Source organism: Meriones unguiculatus, chromosome 1 (assembly GCF_030254825.1).
Source record: "Meriones unguiculatus strain TT.TT164.6M chromosome 1, Bangor_MerUng_6.1, whole genome shotgun sequence".
Lineage (NCBI taxonomy): Eukaryota > Metazoa > Chordata > Mammalia > Rodentia > Muridae > Meriones > Meriones unguiculatus.
The window spans coordinates 122,880,069-122,896,191 of NC_083349.1; the positions used below are offsets into that span (position 1 = coordinate 122,880,069).

The 16,123-nt window shown below is 42.7% G+C and overlaps 1 protein-coding gene across 1 annotated transcript in view; it reads left to right on the forward strand.

Moving 5' to 3' along the window:
- Positions 1–853: 853 nt before the first annotated feature.
- Nol10 (nucleolar protein 10) overlaps positions 854–16,123 on the forward strand; it is an 86,558-nt gene continuing 71,288 nt past the window's right edge. Inside the window, exons 1-8 of the mRNA XM_060366196.1 lie at positions 854–1,017; positions 2,687–2,732; positions 4,907–5,005; positions 8,649–8,726; positions 10,577–10,614; positions 11,781–11,917; positions 12,914–12,979; positions 15,119–15,179. Of these exons, the coding sequence (XP_060222179.1) occupies positions 952–1,017; positions 2,687–2,732; positions 4,907–5,005; positions 8,649–8,726; positions 10,577–10,614; positions 11,781–11,917; positions 12,914–12,979; positions 15,119–15,179 (591 nt within the window). The 5' untranslated portion in view covers positions 854–951. The remainder of the gene's footprint in view (positions 1,018–2,686; positions 2,733–4,906; positions 5,006–8,648; positions 8,727–10,576; positions 10,615–11,780; positions 11,918–12,913; positions 12,980–15,118; positions 15,180–16,123) is intronic.

A 16,123-nucleotide genomic window follows, 5' to 3' on the forward strand; every position in this document is an offset into this window, starting at 1 on the left:
AAGACTTGTCGGGCCAACCTGTAAGTGCTCCCAGAGGAAAGACCAATTGTCCCATAAAGGAGTAGAAGCAGCTCTTTATACTTCAAGTTTCAAAGGTGCTGACAGGGACCTGCAACTGAAGCACGAGGTGGTCTGAGTGGCAATAGACATAGGGCTATCGACCTGGCATTATCTTAAGAACTGGGAGTCCAGGGCATGTGCCACACTGCTTTGATGGAGAAGCAGCACAGAAAAGTCCTGCAGCAGATCCGCCTTGCACAGAAAGAAAAGGCATACACAAAAGTGCATGTCCTCTTGAACCCAACAGGGACTAGTGAGCCACGGTCCAAAGACAAATGAAGACGAAAGTACCCCACTCTTGTCAAGAGGTAGACCTGAGGGACCTTGAGGATAGGAGCTTAAAGGCCTACCTCTTCTACCAAAGATTCTCGGGTGGAGCCAGAAGGATTTGGTGATGGCTCACAGGACTTTGGAGAAAGCATTGCTTAACCTTTCTGCCTCTCTCCCAGATTCCTCTTTTCACACAGAGGAAGACTGGAGAAGGTCCTCTCAATTGTCCTCGGATGTAGACAACAGCGGCAAACTATACTGAAAGAGCAGTTACAATTTACGAACTTTCCAAAACCGACAAGTGCTTATACCTGTCACATACTTGTCTCATGCTCTGTCGGGTTCAAACTCACTTCCCCACCTCATGCTTTCCCGTACGATTTTTCTTTTCGCTTTAGCTTTTTCCGCCCCGAGAGCCACTTCACGCCTCTCCAGACTAGCTCCACTCCCCTCTGACGCCCCAGCTCTCAGGGCTTCCGACGGAGCGTGCGCTTCCGGCGCCGGAAATGCGTCATCAGATGGCGCCAGTTCTCGCACGCCGTGCCGGTTCGCCTAGGGTTTGTACGCTGGAGTACTCGGGTGGCCGGCGGACTGTGCCTGCGCGCGCTGCTCAGGCCCGCGATGCAGGTCTCCAGCCTCAACGAGGTGAAGATTTACAGCCTCAGCTGCGGCAAGTCTCTCCCTGAGGTGAGTCCTCGTCCCCTCGCCGCCGCCCTTCTCTTTGCTCTAATGATACGTCTTTAATTTACCATTGCCTGACTGTGCTGGCTGTTTTTATGTTAGCTTCACACAAGCTAGAGACATCTGAAAGGAGGGAACCGCAACTGAGAAAATGCTTCTATAAGATCTAGCTGTCGGGCATTTTTTTTAGTGATTGCCATCCCTGGGCTGGTGGTCCTAGGCTCTATAAGAAAGCAGGCTGAGCAAGCCGTGGGAAGCAAGCCAGTAAGCAGCAGCCCTCCATGGCCTCTGCACCAGTCCTGCCTCCAGGTTCCTGCCCTGTTTAAGTTTCTGTCCTTACTTCCCTTAGTGATGGACCGTGATGTGTAAATATAGCTGAAATGAACTCTTTCTTCCCCAAGTTGCTTTTGGTCATGTTGTTTTATCACAGCATTGATACCTGCCTGTATTAGGTTCATGTGTTAGACATGAATTGGACATGCTGACTGTCTAGAAACTACTGTCGCATCCTTGAATTGAAATATCACTGACAGAAATACAGTCAGAGAAAATACAGTTACAGAGATTAGCAACAGCTGTATGGCAGTTCACTTATTGCGGAGAGGAGGAAAACTCTGTCCCCACCCACCTAAAATACCATCCTGTATATGCAGACTGCCTCTGTGTATACATAGGGTCTTGAGTGAGTCTGCATGGCTAGAGACTTCTAAAGAGTATTCTTCCATGTCTAGTAAACATTATGCATTGGCCTTTTAAAGAAAAGATATTTTTTTTCAATGGGGGGGGACTTTTAACCTCGTATTTATTGACATTTTGATTTGGACAATTCCTTGTTGCTGATATTGCTTTATAGATGTTTGCCAGTATCCCTGGCCCTTACCCACCAGATACCAGGATGACACCTACTGGTTGTGATGACAGACTGAATCTTCAAGAATTGCCATAAGAGCTCTGGGGACCCATCAATTCAATATCACTATAACTGACAAGTGTTTCGTTATTGTTGCTCATTCAGTTGTTGCCTATAGAACAAAATCTCCTTTCAAGTTGAATGCGCCACTTCTTATCCAGGGCCACCTTTTAGGCCAGTCATATATCTGTTTCCATTCTTTGTAAGAGATACATTTTAGCTGGCAAGGAGACACATTTATAATGCCAGTGCTTAGGAGGCTGAGACAGGAAGATTGTGAGCTTGTGTTTAGTCTGGGCCTCAGCTGCACAGTGTGACTCTGTCTCATTGAGTGTTCACACACATTGGGGAGCACACTCCAAAGAGAGAATAAAACCCATCAGCTTGAGCTTGCATTCGCCTAGTTTAGATGGATTAGTTTTATACCTAATTATTTGTAAAACAGCTGTTCCAAAATTTTGTTTAGTATATATAAAGATATTCTTTTAAAAGTCCAGAAATTAGCTGGGCGGTGGTGGCACATGCCTTTAATCCCAGCACTCAGGAAGCAGAGGCAGGCAGCTCTCTATGAGTTTGAGGTCAGCCTTGTCTACAGAGCAAGTTCTAGGACAGCCAGGAATACTCGGGGGGAAAAAAAAGATTATAGAATAGTCCCATTCTCCATTTTTATTCTTTCCTGCAAGCTTGCATTTTCTAGTGAACATTAATTTGCAAGCAGAGGACAATTTAGGTGTGTTTTAAAGCTCATTGTCTGTTTTCTTATAGTGGCTTTCTGACAGGAAGAAGAGAGCACTGCAGAAGAAGGATGTCGGTGAGTATTCACAGTGCTCCAGCTGTGTCAACTGCCTGTGAGACAGTGTCCCCAGCCATCTGGCTCTCGAAGGTGGGGTGTGGGAAACAAGCATTTCACCTCTTCTCTCTGACGATGTTGAGGTTGTCTTCCTGATGGTGTGGAACTTAGTTTCCCTCCCTTTCACGCTAACATGTTAGCCTTTTGCTGTTTCATGGGTGGCAGCAAGGCTCTTGCGTCAGAAGCAGAGAATTTAGTGCTCATGACATGGCAAGGATGGCACGAATGCCATGTTTGTCCCACTTGCCCCTTGAGTCCCTTGGGAGGGCTTCTGAGCGGCTCAGATGAGGCGTACACAATCAGTGGGTCTACGTTTCAGGGTGGATCCCAGAGCTGGTAGCCTACTGCTTTGATATCAGGCAGTACACGGGCCTGCCCTTCCATGACTTCATCTGTCAGAGTTCTGAGCTGCCAGTAACCCTGAGACATAGCTCAGGTAAAAGTGGTCAGACTCTTGCAGGAGTGCCATACTCAGCAAGATGCACAGGAACGCAAAAGGCCCAAGGAGGACCAGAAGACCGTCTTTCCCAACAGTTCCGTAACTGTTTGTTGGTAGTGTGTCAGAATCATTATCTGTAAGTTTTGCAATAGAACAGTAAACATTTGTTTTATAAACAGAAGATCTTGGTGTGTATAATGTCTGGATGTAAGCAGTGAGATCAAACTGGCTTTGATGAATTTACTCCCATTAAATGTTTTCCAGTTGAGGTTGCCGATGAAAGGAGGCTTACCTTCTTGTAGATTTTGGATTCTTGCTGAATCTCTAAAAACCGAGCACTGGGAGGGTTCCAGCTATAAGATTGAGATCTTTTGGCAAGCTTCTTGGAAAAATAGGCTTTGTATAGTACTAAAGTCAGGTAGAAAATGAAATTTTTTAACTCAGGAGGAAACGTGCTGCTTAGAGCTTACAGATTGGGACTTTATCTGATCCCCTTCTAGGGTGCTCATGTGTAACAAAATGGACTCAGGTTATTCATGGGAAGAAACTGTTTTCTGACGTGCTCAGGACTGATAAGTGTCTAGGAGTGTCTAGCAGTTCAAGTAGTTCAGTCTTTGATTTTTTTTTTCCTTTGTGTGCCAGTGATTAAACCCAGGGCCTTACACGTGCTAAGCATGAGCCACGCCCCCACACCGTCTTCTAATCTTAATTAATATTTGTGTTTATAAACAAGGTAGAAACAGGTAGATAAGCAGTGTTTACAGTAGTCACATTCAGATAGGGACCAGTCAGAATCCTTACCCTGCTAGAAATTTTTTTAAGGGGGGGAAATAGGTGTTAGTGATGTGGTTCACAGAGGCATTAATAGGTTTTCCTCTAGCATGGACCCTCCTGGCCACAGAGAGGCAGAGCTAGCAGGCAAACAACAGCTCTATGCTAATTTCTTATATAAGCCTAAGATTTTGAAGGCTGCAGCCTAGAAATGTTTAGGTGAAGACACTGATTTTTGTTGCATCTGAGACTAGTGATGGTTTAGTGTTTCCTTGTTCCTCCTTGACTTTACTTAGGTCTTAAAACTTTCTGATTAGTATTTTGGACTTTTTCTTTTCAGTAAAAGAAGATGCTCTTTCTTTCAAAAAAGTGAAAAGAAAAAAAAGTGTCAGCTTTCCATCACTATATCAGAGTACCTGAGATAAACAATGCGAAAGGAGGAAAGTTTTGTTTTGCCTCATGGTTTTGGAGGTTTCTGTCCATGTGCAATTGGTTTTGTTGTGGTGAGGCAGCACATGGTGGTGGGAGCTCCTGGTGGAAGGGCCTGCTCACTCTTCAACATCCAGGAAACAAGAGGAGATGGAGCAAATGAGGGTCCTATAGTCTTTGAGGACGTGACCCCAGTGGCCTAAGACCTCACTGCTCCCCCCCCCGCCCAAGTTTTACCACCTCCCAATTAAAACATGAGCCCAGGAACTAGACTTTCTGACACTTGGGCCTCTGGAGTCATTTCAGATCCAGACTGTTAACAGAACAGGTAGGAGCTACGCAGAAAGCTGGGAGGGCTGTGTTACAGTCATTCTCAGGGCCGCGAGCCTTTGGGTTGTGTTCTGCTGCCTGTGGTAGCTATGCCTGTGTGCCATGTTCTGGCTTCCCCCAATGACCATGCTGAACTAATTCAGCCCTCCCCCTTCTCTCTTTGTAGATGTTCGTAGGAGAATTGAACTTATCCAGGACTTTGAAATGCCTACTGTGTGTACCACTATCAAGGTGTCAAAAGATGGACAGTATATTTTAGCAACTGGTAAGTTCTTTGTGGTCACGATTTGCATGTGTTCCCTACCAGGAAATGGCTCGGGTAGGAAAGTTCACCCTCTGTGTTAACCCCAGCATTTCATTATAAACATGTTCAGACATATGGGAATACTCAGAAGGAGTAAATGAGCACCTATTATCTCTGACCTAGATTCTGTAGTGTATAGTTTACTGTGTTTATCAGTCCACATATTTTTTTAAATGAGTTTTCAGAGTAGGTCACAGAAAACAGCTTTTTAAAAAATTAAAAAAGAAATATTTATTTATTTTTATGTGCATTGATGTTTTGCCTGCATGTATGTCTGTGTGAGTGTGCCAGATCCCCTGGAACTGGAGTTGCAGACAGTTGTGAGCTGCCATGTGGGTGTTGGGAATTGAACTTGGATCCTTTGGAAGAACAGCCAGTGCTCTTCAACACTGAGCCATCTCTCCAGCCCCTTAGCCTCTGCTTTTATTTTGAGAAACTGGGAAAGAAGGTTGAGAAGATCTGAGATGTTTGGACACACTTCTGGAGAGCTAGAAGGAACCTAGACCTTTAATTCAGGTCTTCTAGATCCAGAGATACCAAATGATGGTGTCCAGTGCTCCAGGGTGTAGATCAAGTGGGAGGGTTTTGTTTTTGTCATTTTTTAAGGGATGTTCTCGCTATATAGCTGTGGCTGTCCTGGAACTGGCTGTGTAGAACAGGCTGGCCTCAAACTCAGAGATTCACTTGCCTCTCTGCCCCCCAAGTGCAGAAATTAGAGGTGTGCACCACCACACCTGGCAAGAGAGGCTTAGTGTAAAATTACGCTTTCTTAAATGAAATCATTCTCTACTCCTGGAAGATTAGTTGCTTTTTACTTAAAATCTCTCTATATACAGCTGGTGGCTGTCCTGGGGCAATGCAGATGGGTGCAGAGTCCTGCTTACCTCCTCTCTGGCCCTTTCCTTGGAACTCTTGGAGGAAGTGGGTTTAGGGAGCCACTTGCTGTCTTGTCTAGTCCTTTCATCTCTGTCTTCTGCCATTGCCTCCCTCTTTGTTACTGTTCTAGGACTTGTGGCTACAAACAATTTGGCTACCATTTGTCCTTGGTGATGTAGTCTAGATGGGGCAATGACTACCCAAGGGATGCAGTTCAGGGTATGTGCGGACTATGGATCTGTCACGAGCTAAGCAGCCTCAGGATTTCTTTTGGACTCATTCAGTTTAGAGTCAGGCCAGATTCAGACTCCTTCCCTTCAGTGCTGGGGACCAAACCCAGTGCTTAGTGAGTGCTTCCTGAGTGCTAGCGGCTGAACAATGTCTGTTCTTCGTGTCCTTGTTAGCTGTTACTGGTACATAATGATGGAAACGGAAACAGGGGTGCTGATTTTATTCAAATGTATGTTTTTGCCACATTTCTTTCTCCTGAGAGTCAAGCTAATGCAAGAAAACCTTGTAGACCATGTAGAAATACAAAGGAAAAACAAACTCAAATTCAACAGGAGCAAAGGTCCTGTGTATCTAATAGTTTTTCCTAAGGCCCACCACACAGATATCATCATCCAACAGTGGGCTCGAAGTCTGCACGCTTTTCTGCTCTGGGAGGGCTTGCTGTGCTGTTGCTTTGGGAGGCAGGATGTCTTCTCTGGCCTGAGCACATGTGCCTCCTGCCTCAACCTCCTAGCCGCTGGGATTATAGGCATGCATCACCATGCTAGATAAGTTTTTTTTTTTCTTTTTAAACTTTTCTTTTTTAACTGAAATCATAGATTTTTGATTCATGCTACAAAACAGTATTTCCTCTACACTCTTCCCCATAATTAATTAATTTTTGAAAAAATCTTTTGTTGTTGTTGTTGTTTTCTTTTTCGTGGCAAGCATGGTACATTTAAATGGAATGCAAACATTATAGAAGAATGCCACGGACTGCCCAGTCGGGCTCCCGGCATCCACGGGAGAACAAGGCTTTGGACAGGAAGACGCGGTTTCGGCGAATTGACAGACAGAGACCAGTGAGGCTTTGGAATCTGCTGTGATTTTACTGAAGTCAAGCTGATATTTTTATAATGATCTTACAAAAAGGCACCTTAGAGTTGGCATACTTCCCAGAACATTTAGACTTTTACCAAGAATACAAAGTTTACATTTTAACATAGGGGAGTGCCCACAAGAAATCTTGGCCTAAAAACTTTTGATCAAAGCAGACAAAGGGAAAGAAACCTCAAATGCAGTTTCATTATTGCTAACCAATGAAGAGGAAAGTCAGGAGCTAAGTCAGATGCCTGCCAAAGTCTAAACACACCTTTGTCAACCATCCTCCCATATGTCCTGTTAAAGATTTATGATCTTCCCTAGGAACAAGACAGTAAGGGGGGCAAGCTCGAGCCAGCTGTACTTCTCATGCTATTTTTTCCTAAGAAGGAGCCTATTATTTTTTTCACTATTCTTATAATGCTCTTAATACTAAATCTAATTCATTACTTCTTTTAAAACTACTTTTCTTCCGTCCTATTCTTGTTAAAGCTTTTGATAATCCATCAAGAATATATTTCCTTGAATAGTTAATTGTGCTGTTTCAGGAATCATAAAGAAAGATCAAAAAACTCATTAATCCAGCCCCACAACCGCAACCGAAAAAGCGTAGAAATCTCAGAACGCATCTCTTTGCCAGGCGGGGGGGGGGGGGGGGGAGGGGGTCTGCCAGGGACCTCCAGAGAGCATAATCCTGAAGGACACATATCTCTCAGTCTGAATAGTGCTATCTATTGATATGCTACACCAGACGCTGGAGTGGGTGTGGCAAAGAATGGGACATAAGATGTGAGCATCCCCAAATTGCACTTTAGAGATAGTTGCTGTGTCTGTGCTCACTCTACCTCCATTCTTATGCAGCAGCCTTTATCTCTACAGAACTGGGATATGCACTGTGCTGCAGTCCTCACCGCCTGTCTTTGAACTCACTTCTTGTATCATTCTGGGGGCTGCTGAGGTGGCTCAGCAGATAAAGGTGTTTGCTACCCAGCCTGATAACCTGAGTTCGATCCCTGGAACCCACATGGTGGAAGGCAAGAACTGACAGCGCAGCATACTTTGGGAGCCTGTGATTGGTGCTACATCCCTTCTCATCTTTATGTGCTCCGTGTTTCCTGGCTCGGGTTACCGCCGTTTATTTAAGCGTTGCTCTGTCAGTGGCCATGTGTGGCAGAAGTTACAGGGGACATTCTTCCTGTCGCCAGTGTGCTTGTGGCTGGGTTTCTATAGTCCACAATTTGTGTAAGTTGAAATACAGTTTCAAGGTGAATTTCTATCACATACTTTATAGGTATTGGAGATTATCAGGTAAGTTGTGTTCATTTGTGTATTTTTTTTAACCCTTTCAGGGCACAAATAGTAAGCATCTTTTTTCATCTTGTTAAGCTGTTTGATTGTTGTTGTCTTCTTTTACTGAATTACCGTGAGTCTTCTTAAGTATTTGTATTTCATTCAGTATGGCTTGTTGTCCCCTTTGGGATGTGTTGTGTGGGACTGTTGTTAAAACCCTTTCTTTGATTTGGGGATAACTATCTTACCTCAAGACAGAAAGGACATGCAGCAGTTGTGTAGGGTATGACTCTGCAAAGTGTAGCCTTCAGTTTTGCATCATGCTGATTTTTTTTTTTTTAAATAGGAACATATAAGCCTCGGGTCCGGTGTTATGACACCTATCAGTTATCCCTGAAGTTTGAAAGGTGCTTGGATTCAGAAGGTAAGAGGCTAGCCCTGAGCTTGTAGAAAGCTTTTCATATTTATCCGTTGGCACTGCTCTTTAAAACAGGAATAGGTTGTGCAGTAGATTTTGGTTGCTGTAGATTAAGTGGTAAAATATGTTTGCTGTATTTAACAGGCTGCACCCCACATTGGCCAGCCTCTTAGCTCTGCACAGGGGTGCCCTCAGTGGGCCAGCCAGTGGGGGTGGGCTCTTTTTTATTTTTTAATTTATTTTTCATTTATTACAATGTATTCACTTTGTATCCCAGCTGTGGCACCCTCCCTCGTCCCCTCCCAATCCCACTCTCCTCTCTTCTCCCATGCCCTTCCCCAGTCCACTGATAGGGGAGGTCCTCATCCCTTTCCATCTGACCCTAGCCTATCAGGTCTCATCAGGACTGGCTGCTTTGTCTTCTTCTGTAGCCTGGTAAAGGTGTTGGCTTCCTGCCTCACTATGGGACTGGATGGTGGGATCTCCTTTCTCTAGCTGGGTATCAATTGACTCCATTTGCTTTATAAAGGATGTCAGCCCTCTGCCCCAGCTAGAGACCTCTTTCTTGTTCTTGTTTTTTTTTTTTTCTTGTTCTTCTTGTTCTTGTTCTCTTTGTTCTTCCTCTTCTTCTCTTCCCTTCCTTCCTTTTTCCCTCCACCTCCTCCTCCTCGCCTATTTTTTTTTTTTAAGTCTGTGTGTCTGGGCTGTTTTGCCTACGTGTTTATTTAATCTTCTGTGTATGGGTGTTTTGCCTGCATGTTTATTTGTATACCATGCATGTGCCGGATGTCACAGGAAACCAGAAGAGGGCGTCTGATCCCCTGGGGACTGGAATTACAGATGGTTGTGAGCTGCATGTGGGTGCTGGGACTTGAACCTGGGTTCTCTGGAAGAGCAACAGTGCTTTTAACCACTATGCCCTATCCCTCCTCCCTGAGAGACCTCTTTTAAGGAATGGGATTCACATGATTAAATGAATCTTTCCCTTGGTGACACTCTATAACATAATCCCAGGGGTCAGTGTCTCACAGGCTTTACCAATACTCTCACCAGAGGGCCATGGCACCCTGTAGAGGGCACACGGGTCATTTCCAGAATTCCATCTAATATAGAAAGTAAGTTATAATGGCAAAATTTAGCTTTTATCAGCCTCGTGTTTAGCATAAATAGGAAAGAAGTTATGGAATACAGTGTTCTGTAGAATCACCAGCTTGTCATCGTAGTCTTACTCTTGTTTCTAGAGAACACAGAAACTTGGTATGCCATTAATAATAGCTGTTTCACCCCATTTTTCTGTAGACGTTAGCTTTGTATAGGCAGAGTTACTGTGTTTTTTGTTTTGTTTTGTTTTGTTTTTTGTTTTTGTTTTTTGTCTAGACAGAGTTCTGTCTGCAGCCATGGCTGGTTGAGAACTCATTATGTAAACCAGGCTGGCCTCACACTCACAGAGATCTTCTTTCTTCTGCCTCCCGAGTGCTGGGCTACACCACCACATGAGCACCCAGCCTGGTGCCCTTCTTAAAAGCAGCATTTGAAAGTCTGCTCTTTACTTGATAGTTGGAAGTTTTAAAAATTAGTAAGAACATCTCAGCAAAATGGTGGCAAAATTTTTTAGGAATCACTGAAAATTTACTTTAGTTCTGTAAAAAATCTAGACAAAAGTAACACGTAACTTTCCATTTAGTATCTGTTGGATTTTTCTTCCTATTGTATATAAAGGTAAGACAAACACAGCATTTGTGTAAAATTATTCACCAGTTAAAACCAATTAAAATCCTCACACAAAATTTGTGGCCTTATTAGAACAATGGTTGATAATTTCGTTTTGTTTTGTTTTGTTTTCTATTATTTTTCAGTTGTCACCTTTGAGATTTTATCAGATGACTATTCAAAGGTATGTTTTGTAGTATTGGTTTGTTCTTTCTGTGCTCAAGAACTGAGTGAGGAGAACTTAATTTTTAAAAATACATTTAATTTTTATTTTTATGTGTGTGTGTGTTTGTGTGTGTGTGTGTGTGTGTGTGTGTGTGAATGAATGCCACATGTTGCAGTTGCTCTTGGAGGCCAGAAGAGGGCATCAGATCCCCAGATGATTGTGAGCTGCTGCCTGAATGCTGGGATCTGAACCCAGGCCCTCTGAAAGAGCAGCAAGCGCTCTTAATGGCAGAACCATACCTCTAGCCCTGGAACTTATTTTTCTAATACATATTTTTATGATATTCCCAGTATTAAACTTAAAATCACTGGGTAATATTAGGTAATTTATTATTTTCGGCCAGGTACATGTATGATGTGTATTATCTTTTAAAACAACATTGGGATAGAACCTTTGGTCACCCTAATATCAAGTTGGTTCTCAGCATCATGGGGCCTTGCCTTTATTTTAAGGAGTTGGTAACAGTCACCCTTTGCTAGGTATCTTATGGTCTCGATCTGTGGTTTTGATATTGATATTAGCCTAGGCATGTTCACCAGGTTATCATCTCCTTGTTTATACAAGATAAGGAAGCCATCAGTTTCTTCAGTTCTTGTAACTCAGCAAGAGGTTGTGACATGCTCTGGTACAGGTCTAAGCACGACTGAATAGACTTTTATCCCTTTTCCTAATTAGTCCATCTTTGACTTCTTATGCTCATTTTCAGTATTGTGCCCTTTAAATATTCACCAGTTAAAACCAATTCAACAACAACAACAACAAATTAACTTTTTTTTTTTTTTTTTTATGTGAAATGTCCTCTTGGGAGAAAGTTGAATTTCATAGTTAACATAGCTTTCTTCTCTGGCTTCATATCTGTGAAGTAGAAATTATCCTTTCATCTGTACTAGCTTTTTATCTAGGATTTTGGTATGGTGATCTTTTAACTTATTTTTTCTAGTACTGATAGATTGGCATTTAAATTCTATGTAAACTTGTCATACACACCTCTGTCGCATGCTAAAAGTGCATGTGTGTATCTGTGTATTCATAGAGAGAGTGACCGGGGGAGAGATGAGAATTTCTCTTGCCTGGATAGTGGTGATGAAAGTCAAGCAAACTAACTTTGATTGTTTACTTTTCAGATTGTCTTCTTACATAACGACAGATATATTGAATTTCACTCACAATCAGGTTTCTACTACAAAACCAGAATTCCCAAGTTCGGCCGAGACTTCTCTTACCACTATCCATCCTGTGACTTGTACTTCGTAGGGGCGAGGTACTGATCAGATTATGTTTTGCTTTCTCCTTTCCACCTCCCATACGGCTTCTTAGGTTACCTGTAAACTTTATCCGTTTAAGTCTCCTTACTCAAGAAAGTGATGTGTCATTACTGTGAAAGGGAATCAATCTTAGAAGAAGGGATTAGTCTGTGTGTTGATATGTAGTTTCTAGTAGGTGGTATTACTATAATGGTGTTTGTTTTTGTTTTTTTAAGACAAGGTTTCTCTGTGTAACCCTAGCTGTCCCGTAGACCCACTCTGTAGAAAAGGCTGGCCCAAACTCACAGAGATCTGCTTGCTTCTGCCTCCTGATTGCTGGGACTAAAGGCTTGGTCATCACTGCCCAGCTATTGTAATGTTTTAGCACCTGCTGTTTGGCTTAATATGATCTTTTCTGACTTTAAAATATTCACATGTCAAGTATTTAAGCCGGAACTCATGCAAGTCTCACAGGGAAGCCCAACTGCTACAGTTGATGAGATACTGTTGCTTGTTTATATTCCTCACTTATCTCTTTACCTCCCAAGTTTATAGTTCCTGTTTCAAGCTTGTTCAGAATCAATGATGAATTTCTCTGTGGGCCATTTTGTCACTAATGCCATATGTAGTTATTCAAACCTAACTGGGGGGCTGGGGACATGGTTTGGTAGGTAAAGTTCTTTCTCTGTGAGCATGAGGACCTGGTTAAGATCCTCAGGCACGGCAGCGCACGCCACTAACCCCAGTGCTGGGCCATGGGGAGATTCCCCTGGAGCTGGGTTACAGATGGTTGTGAGCAGTATGAGAGGGTGCTGAGAACTGAACTAGAGTTCCTGCAAGAGTCTCAGCTCTTAACCACCAAGATGTGGCAAATTGTGAACAAAGTATGTATTTAGAATGAGTTTTTATCAGCCTTTAAAGAGAAGTGAGTGGATGAACTGTGCATGTGCTGCTCAAGTACTTCCGCACAGGAAAATGCTTGTGATTTACCAGACTCTCTTTGTCACTTGCAGCTCGGAAGTTTATAGATTAAATTTAGAACAAGGGCGGTACCTGAACCCTCTGCAAACGGATGCCGCGTGAGTACTTCAGTCCTACTGCCGCCTTTGTTTCGCCCAGAAGATGGAGCCAGAGGCTCATCAAATGACCTAGTTCCTTCAACCACCATCCTGGGCTGTCGTTTCAAAGAATATCTTTAACTGTGTGCTTAATTAGAACTGAAAGTGTTGTGCAGTTCCTTTTCCTGATACCATCCATCTATCTTGTGTATTTAGTGTGCACAGGGCCCCAGGTTTGATCCTCAGCAGATAAATGAAGGAATCAGATGAATCAGGGTTTTTGTTTTTGTTTTGTTTTGTTTTAATTTTTCTGAAACGACCCAATGATTCCTTTTTTCTTTTCTTTCTTTCTTTTTTCTTTTCTTTTCTTTTCTTTTTTTTTTTTTTTTTAGATAGGGTTTTATAGTGTAGCCCTGGCTGTCCTGGAACTCACTCTGTAGACCAGGCTGGCCTTGAACTGAGAAATCCACCTGCCTCTGGGCCACCACAACCTGACCCAAAAAGTTTAAGTTCTCATACAAAAAGACTTGTAATTTTATCCCAGACTCAGGAAGCAGAATTGGATGGCTCTCGGAGTTCAGGGTTGGCCTGGTCTACATACCAAGTTTCAGGCCAGAAACGTGGAGACTCTCTCTTAAAACAACAATAACAAAACTTCTAACCGACCATTAAAAGCTCAGTTTATTATTTTTACTTTTAGTATTAAGTTTTCATCCAAGATTTGTGGTACTTTTTTCTTCTGAATTCCTTTTTATAAGACAGGGTCTCTTTCTGTGTAGCTATGGCTGTCCTATGTAACTCACCATGTAGACCAGGCTAATCTTGAACTCTAAGAGACCTGCCTGAGTCTACCTCCCAAGTGCTGGGGTTAAAGTGTGCGCTCCCACACTCAATTTGAGGAAAATTTTCTAATTTTATTTTTGATGTTCATATTAGCAGACATTTAAATTTTTAAATGTCCTTTTTGCCCTTTTATAACATTCCTTTTCCTTTTAAAAAGACTTTTTGGTAAATTTATTGACTTATCCTTGCTCTTTTGCATGTATTTTACCTTCTTTTTCCTTTTGAGGCAGTGGTCCTATGTAGCCCTGTCTTCCCTGGCATTTTATATAGACCAGCTGGCCTCCAACTCGTAATAGTCTTCCTGTCTCTGTCTCCAAAGTACTGAGATTACAGGCATGTGCCACCATGCTCAGCTACACTTTTATTCAGAGAGAACATTTTCAGGAATGACCCTACCATCTACCTCCTCACAATGATGAATAGCAAATGTGCAGAAGAATAGATGCACTCTTACATTCCAAGTGCAGTGCAGCCCTTTACCTGTATCAGCTAACAGTGTCAGCAGGTCCTGGCAGGGCCTGTGCTCTCTCCATTCGCAGAGAGTAGCTACACTGGGACGGGTGGCTTGCCCAGAGCCCTGCAGCTAGGCAAGCATGGAAGCTGGACTGCTGCCCATCTGTACATACGGAGCTTACTAACTTTGCCTTGTCTCTATGAGAGGACTCTGAAAGGAGAACATGGGATGGTAAAAATCCTGAGCTGGCAACCTGATTTTGTTCTGTCCTGGCTTAAAATAGTTTTATGTTTAAAAACTTACAACTTCATAATACATTATTGCATAATAAGAAAAATTACCTGCTCTTCAGCTGCTTAATTTCTTGTTCATAACCTATGTTATTTACGACATATCCTTTGTACTCTGGACACTGTGGAGCATTTTGTTCTTTAGTTTAATCCTCACAGTAACGCATGGAGGTAGGTCAAAATTCATTTCAGTGAGTAAGAAAATGAGGCTTTGTTTGTACGTCCAGGTCTTGAGATTGCCATAGTGATGGCCTGTGTTCTTAAGAATGCTGCCTTGCTTTGGAAGAAAATAGAAGGACCTTTCTTCTCATGGTGGAATAGTATTTCAAAAGAAGGGCCTCTCTTTTCTGGCATCCATCAGGTAGTGTCACCCTGGGTAGCGGGGGATCTGGTGACCGTGAGCAAGGCCCTTAGTTCACTTATGCCCTGATGCATTACATTTGTGGATGAGAGCCTGCATACTGTCTGTCCACAGGATTTGGATGGGCTACAGACTTAGCGTGTTCATTGAGTGCCTCTTCCCCTGGACTAGGTGCTCCCTAATCCTTTTCCTGTGTTTGCCTTGCCGTTTAGGGAGAACAACGTTTGTGACATAAATGCAGTGCATGGCTTATTCGCCACGGGAACAATAGAGGTTAGCACATGTTCACTTCGTTTTTGTAAATGTGTTTCATTTGTTTACCATTTCATTTTTTCTTTAAAATTTCTTTTTTTTTTACACATTTATTTAGTGTGTGTGTGTGTACATGTGTGTACAAATACAATTGTATGCCATACTTGCTACAGTGCTTATGTAGAGATAAGAAGACAACTTAATTGGAGTTGATTCTCTTCTCCCATGTGAGTTCTGGGGATTGAACTCAGGGTTGGCAGCAAGTTGCCTTTTGCCAGACCTGCAGTTCTATTTTTCATTTCAAAAAAGGTTTTCTGGGGCTAGAGAGATGGTTTATCAGGTACAGTATGTATTGCTCTTGTAGAAGATCTGGTTTGCTTTCCACCACCCAGGTAGGGCAGCCCACAGCTGCCTGCGGCGAGCTCTGGGGGAGCCCGAAAGCATCTTCTGGCCTCCTTGGACATATGCACCCGCAGACTTGTACCTAGACCTAGAAGTACATATATGTGTGCTTACAAATAGAGACCTGCCTAGAATTGTGATAGCTGTGATCCCTAAATCAGTGAGCCAGTCAAGCCAATTAATCAATCCTCAGCTTTAAACCTATTTTAAAAAATTATACCTTTAGAAATGTTGAAAACATAGCTCAGTAATTACAGTCTATATGTTCCTTTTTTTCTGAGACATTTGAAAATAAGTCATGAACATTATATTTCATGCCTAAATATTTAAAATTTTATTTTAATTGTGATTTAATTTAAAAATATTTAATTTTTTTTTTTCCTGAGACAGGGTTTCTCTGTGTAGCCTTGGCTGTCCTGAACTCACTTTGTAGACCATGCTGGCCTTGAACTCACAGAGATCTGCCTGCCTCTGCCTCCCTGAGTGTGGGATCACTCAGCCACCATGCCCGGCTTGAATTTAATTCTTAAAAACTAGGACTCACGCTGAGAAAGGTATACTAC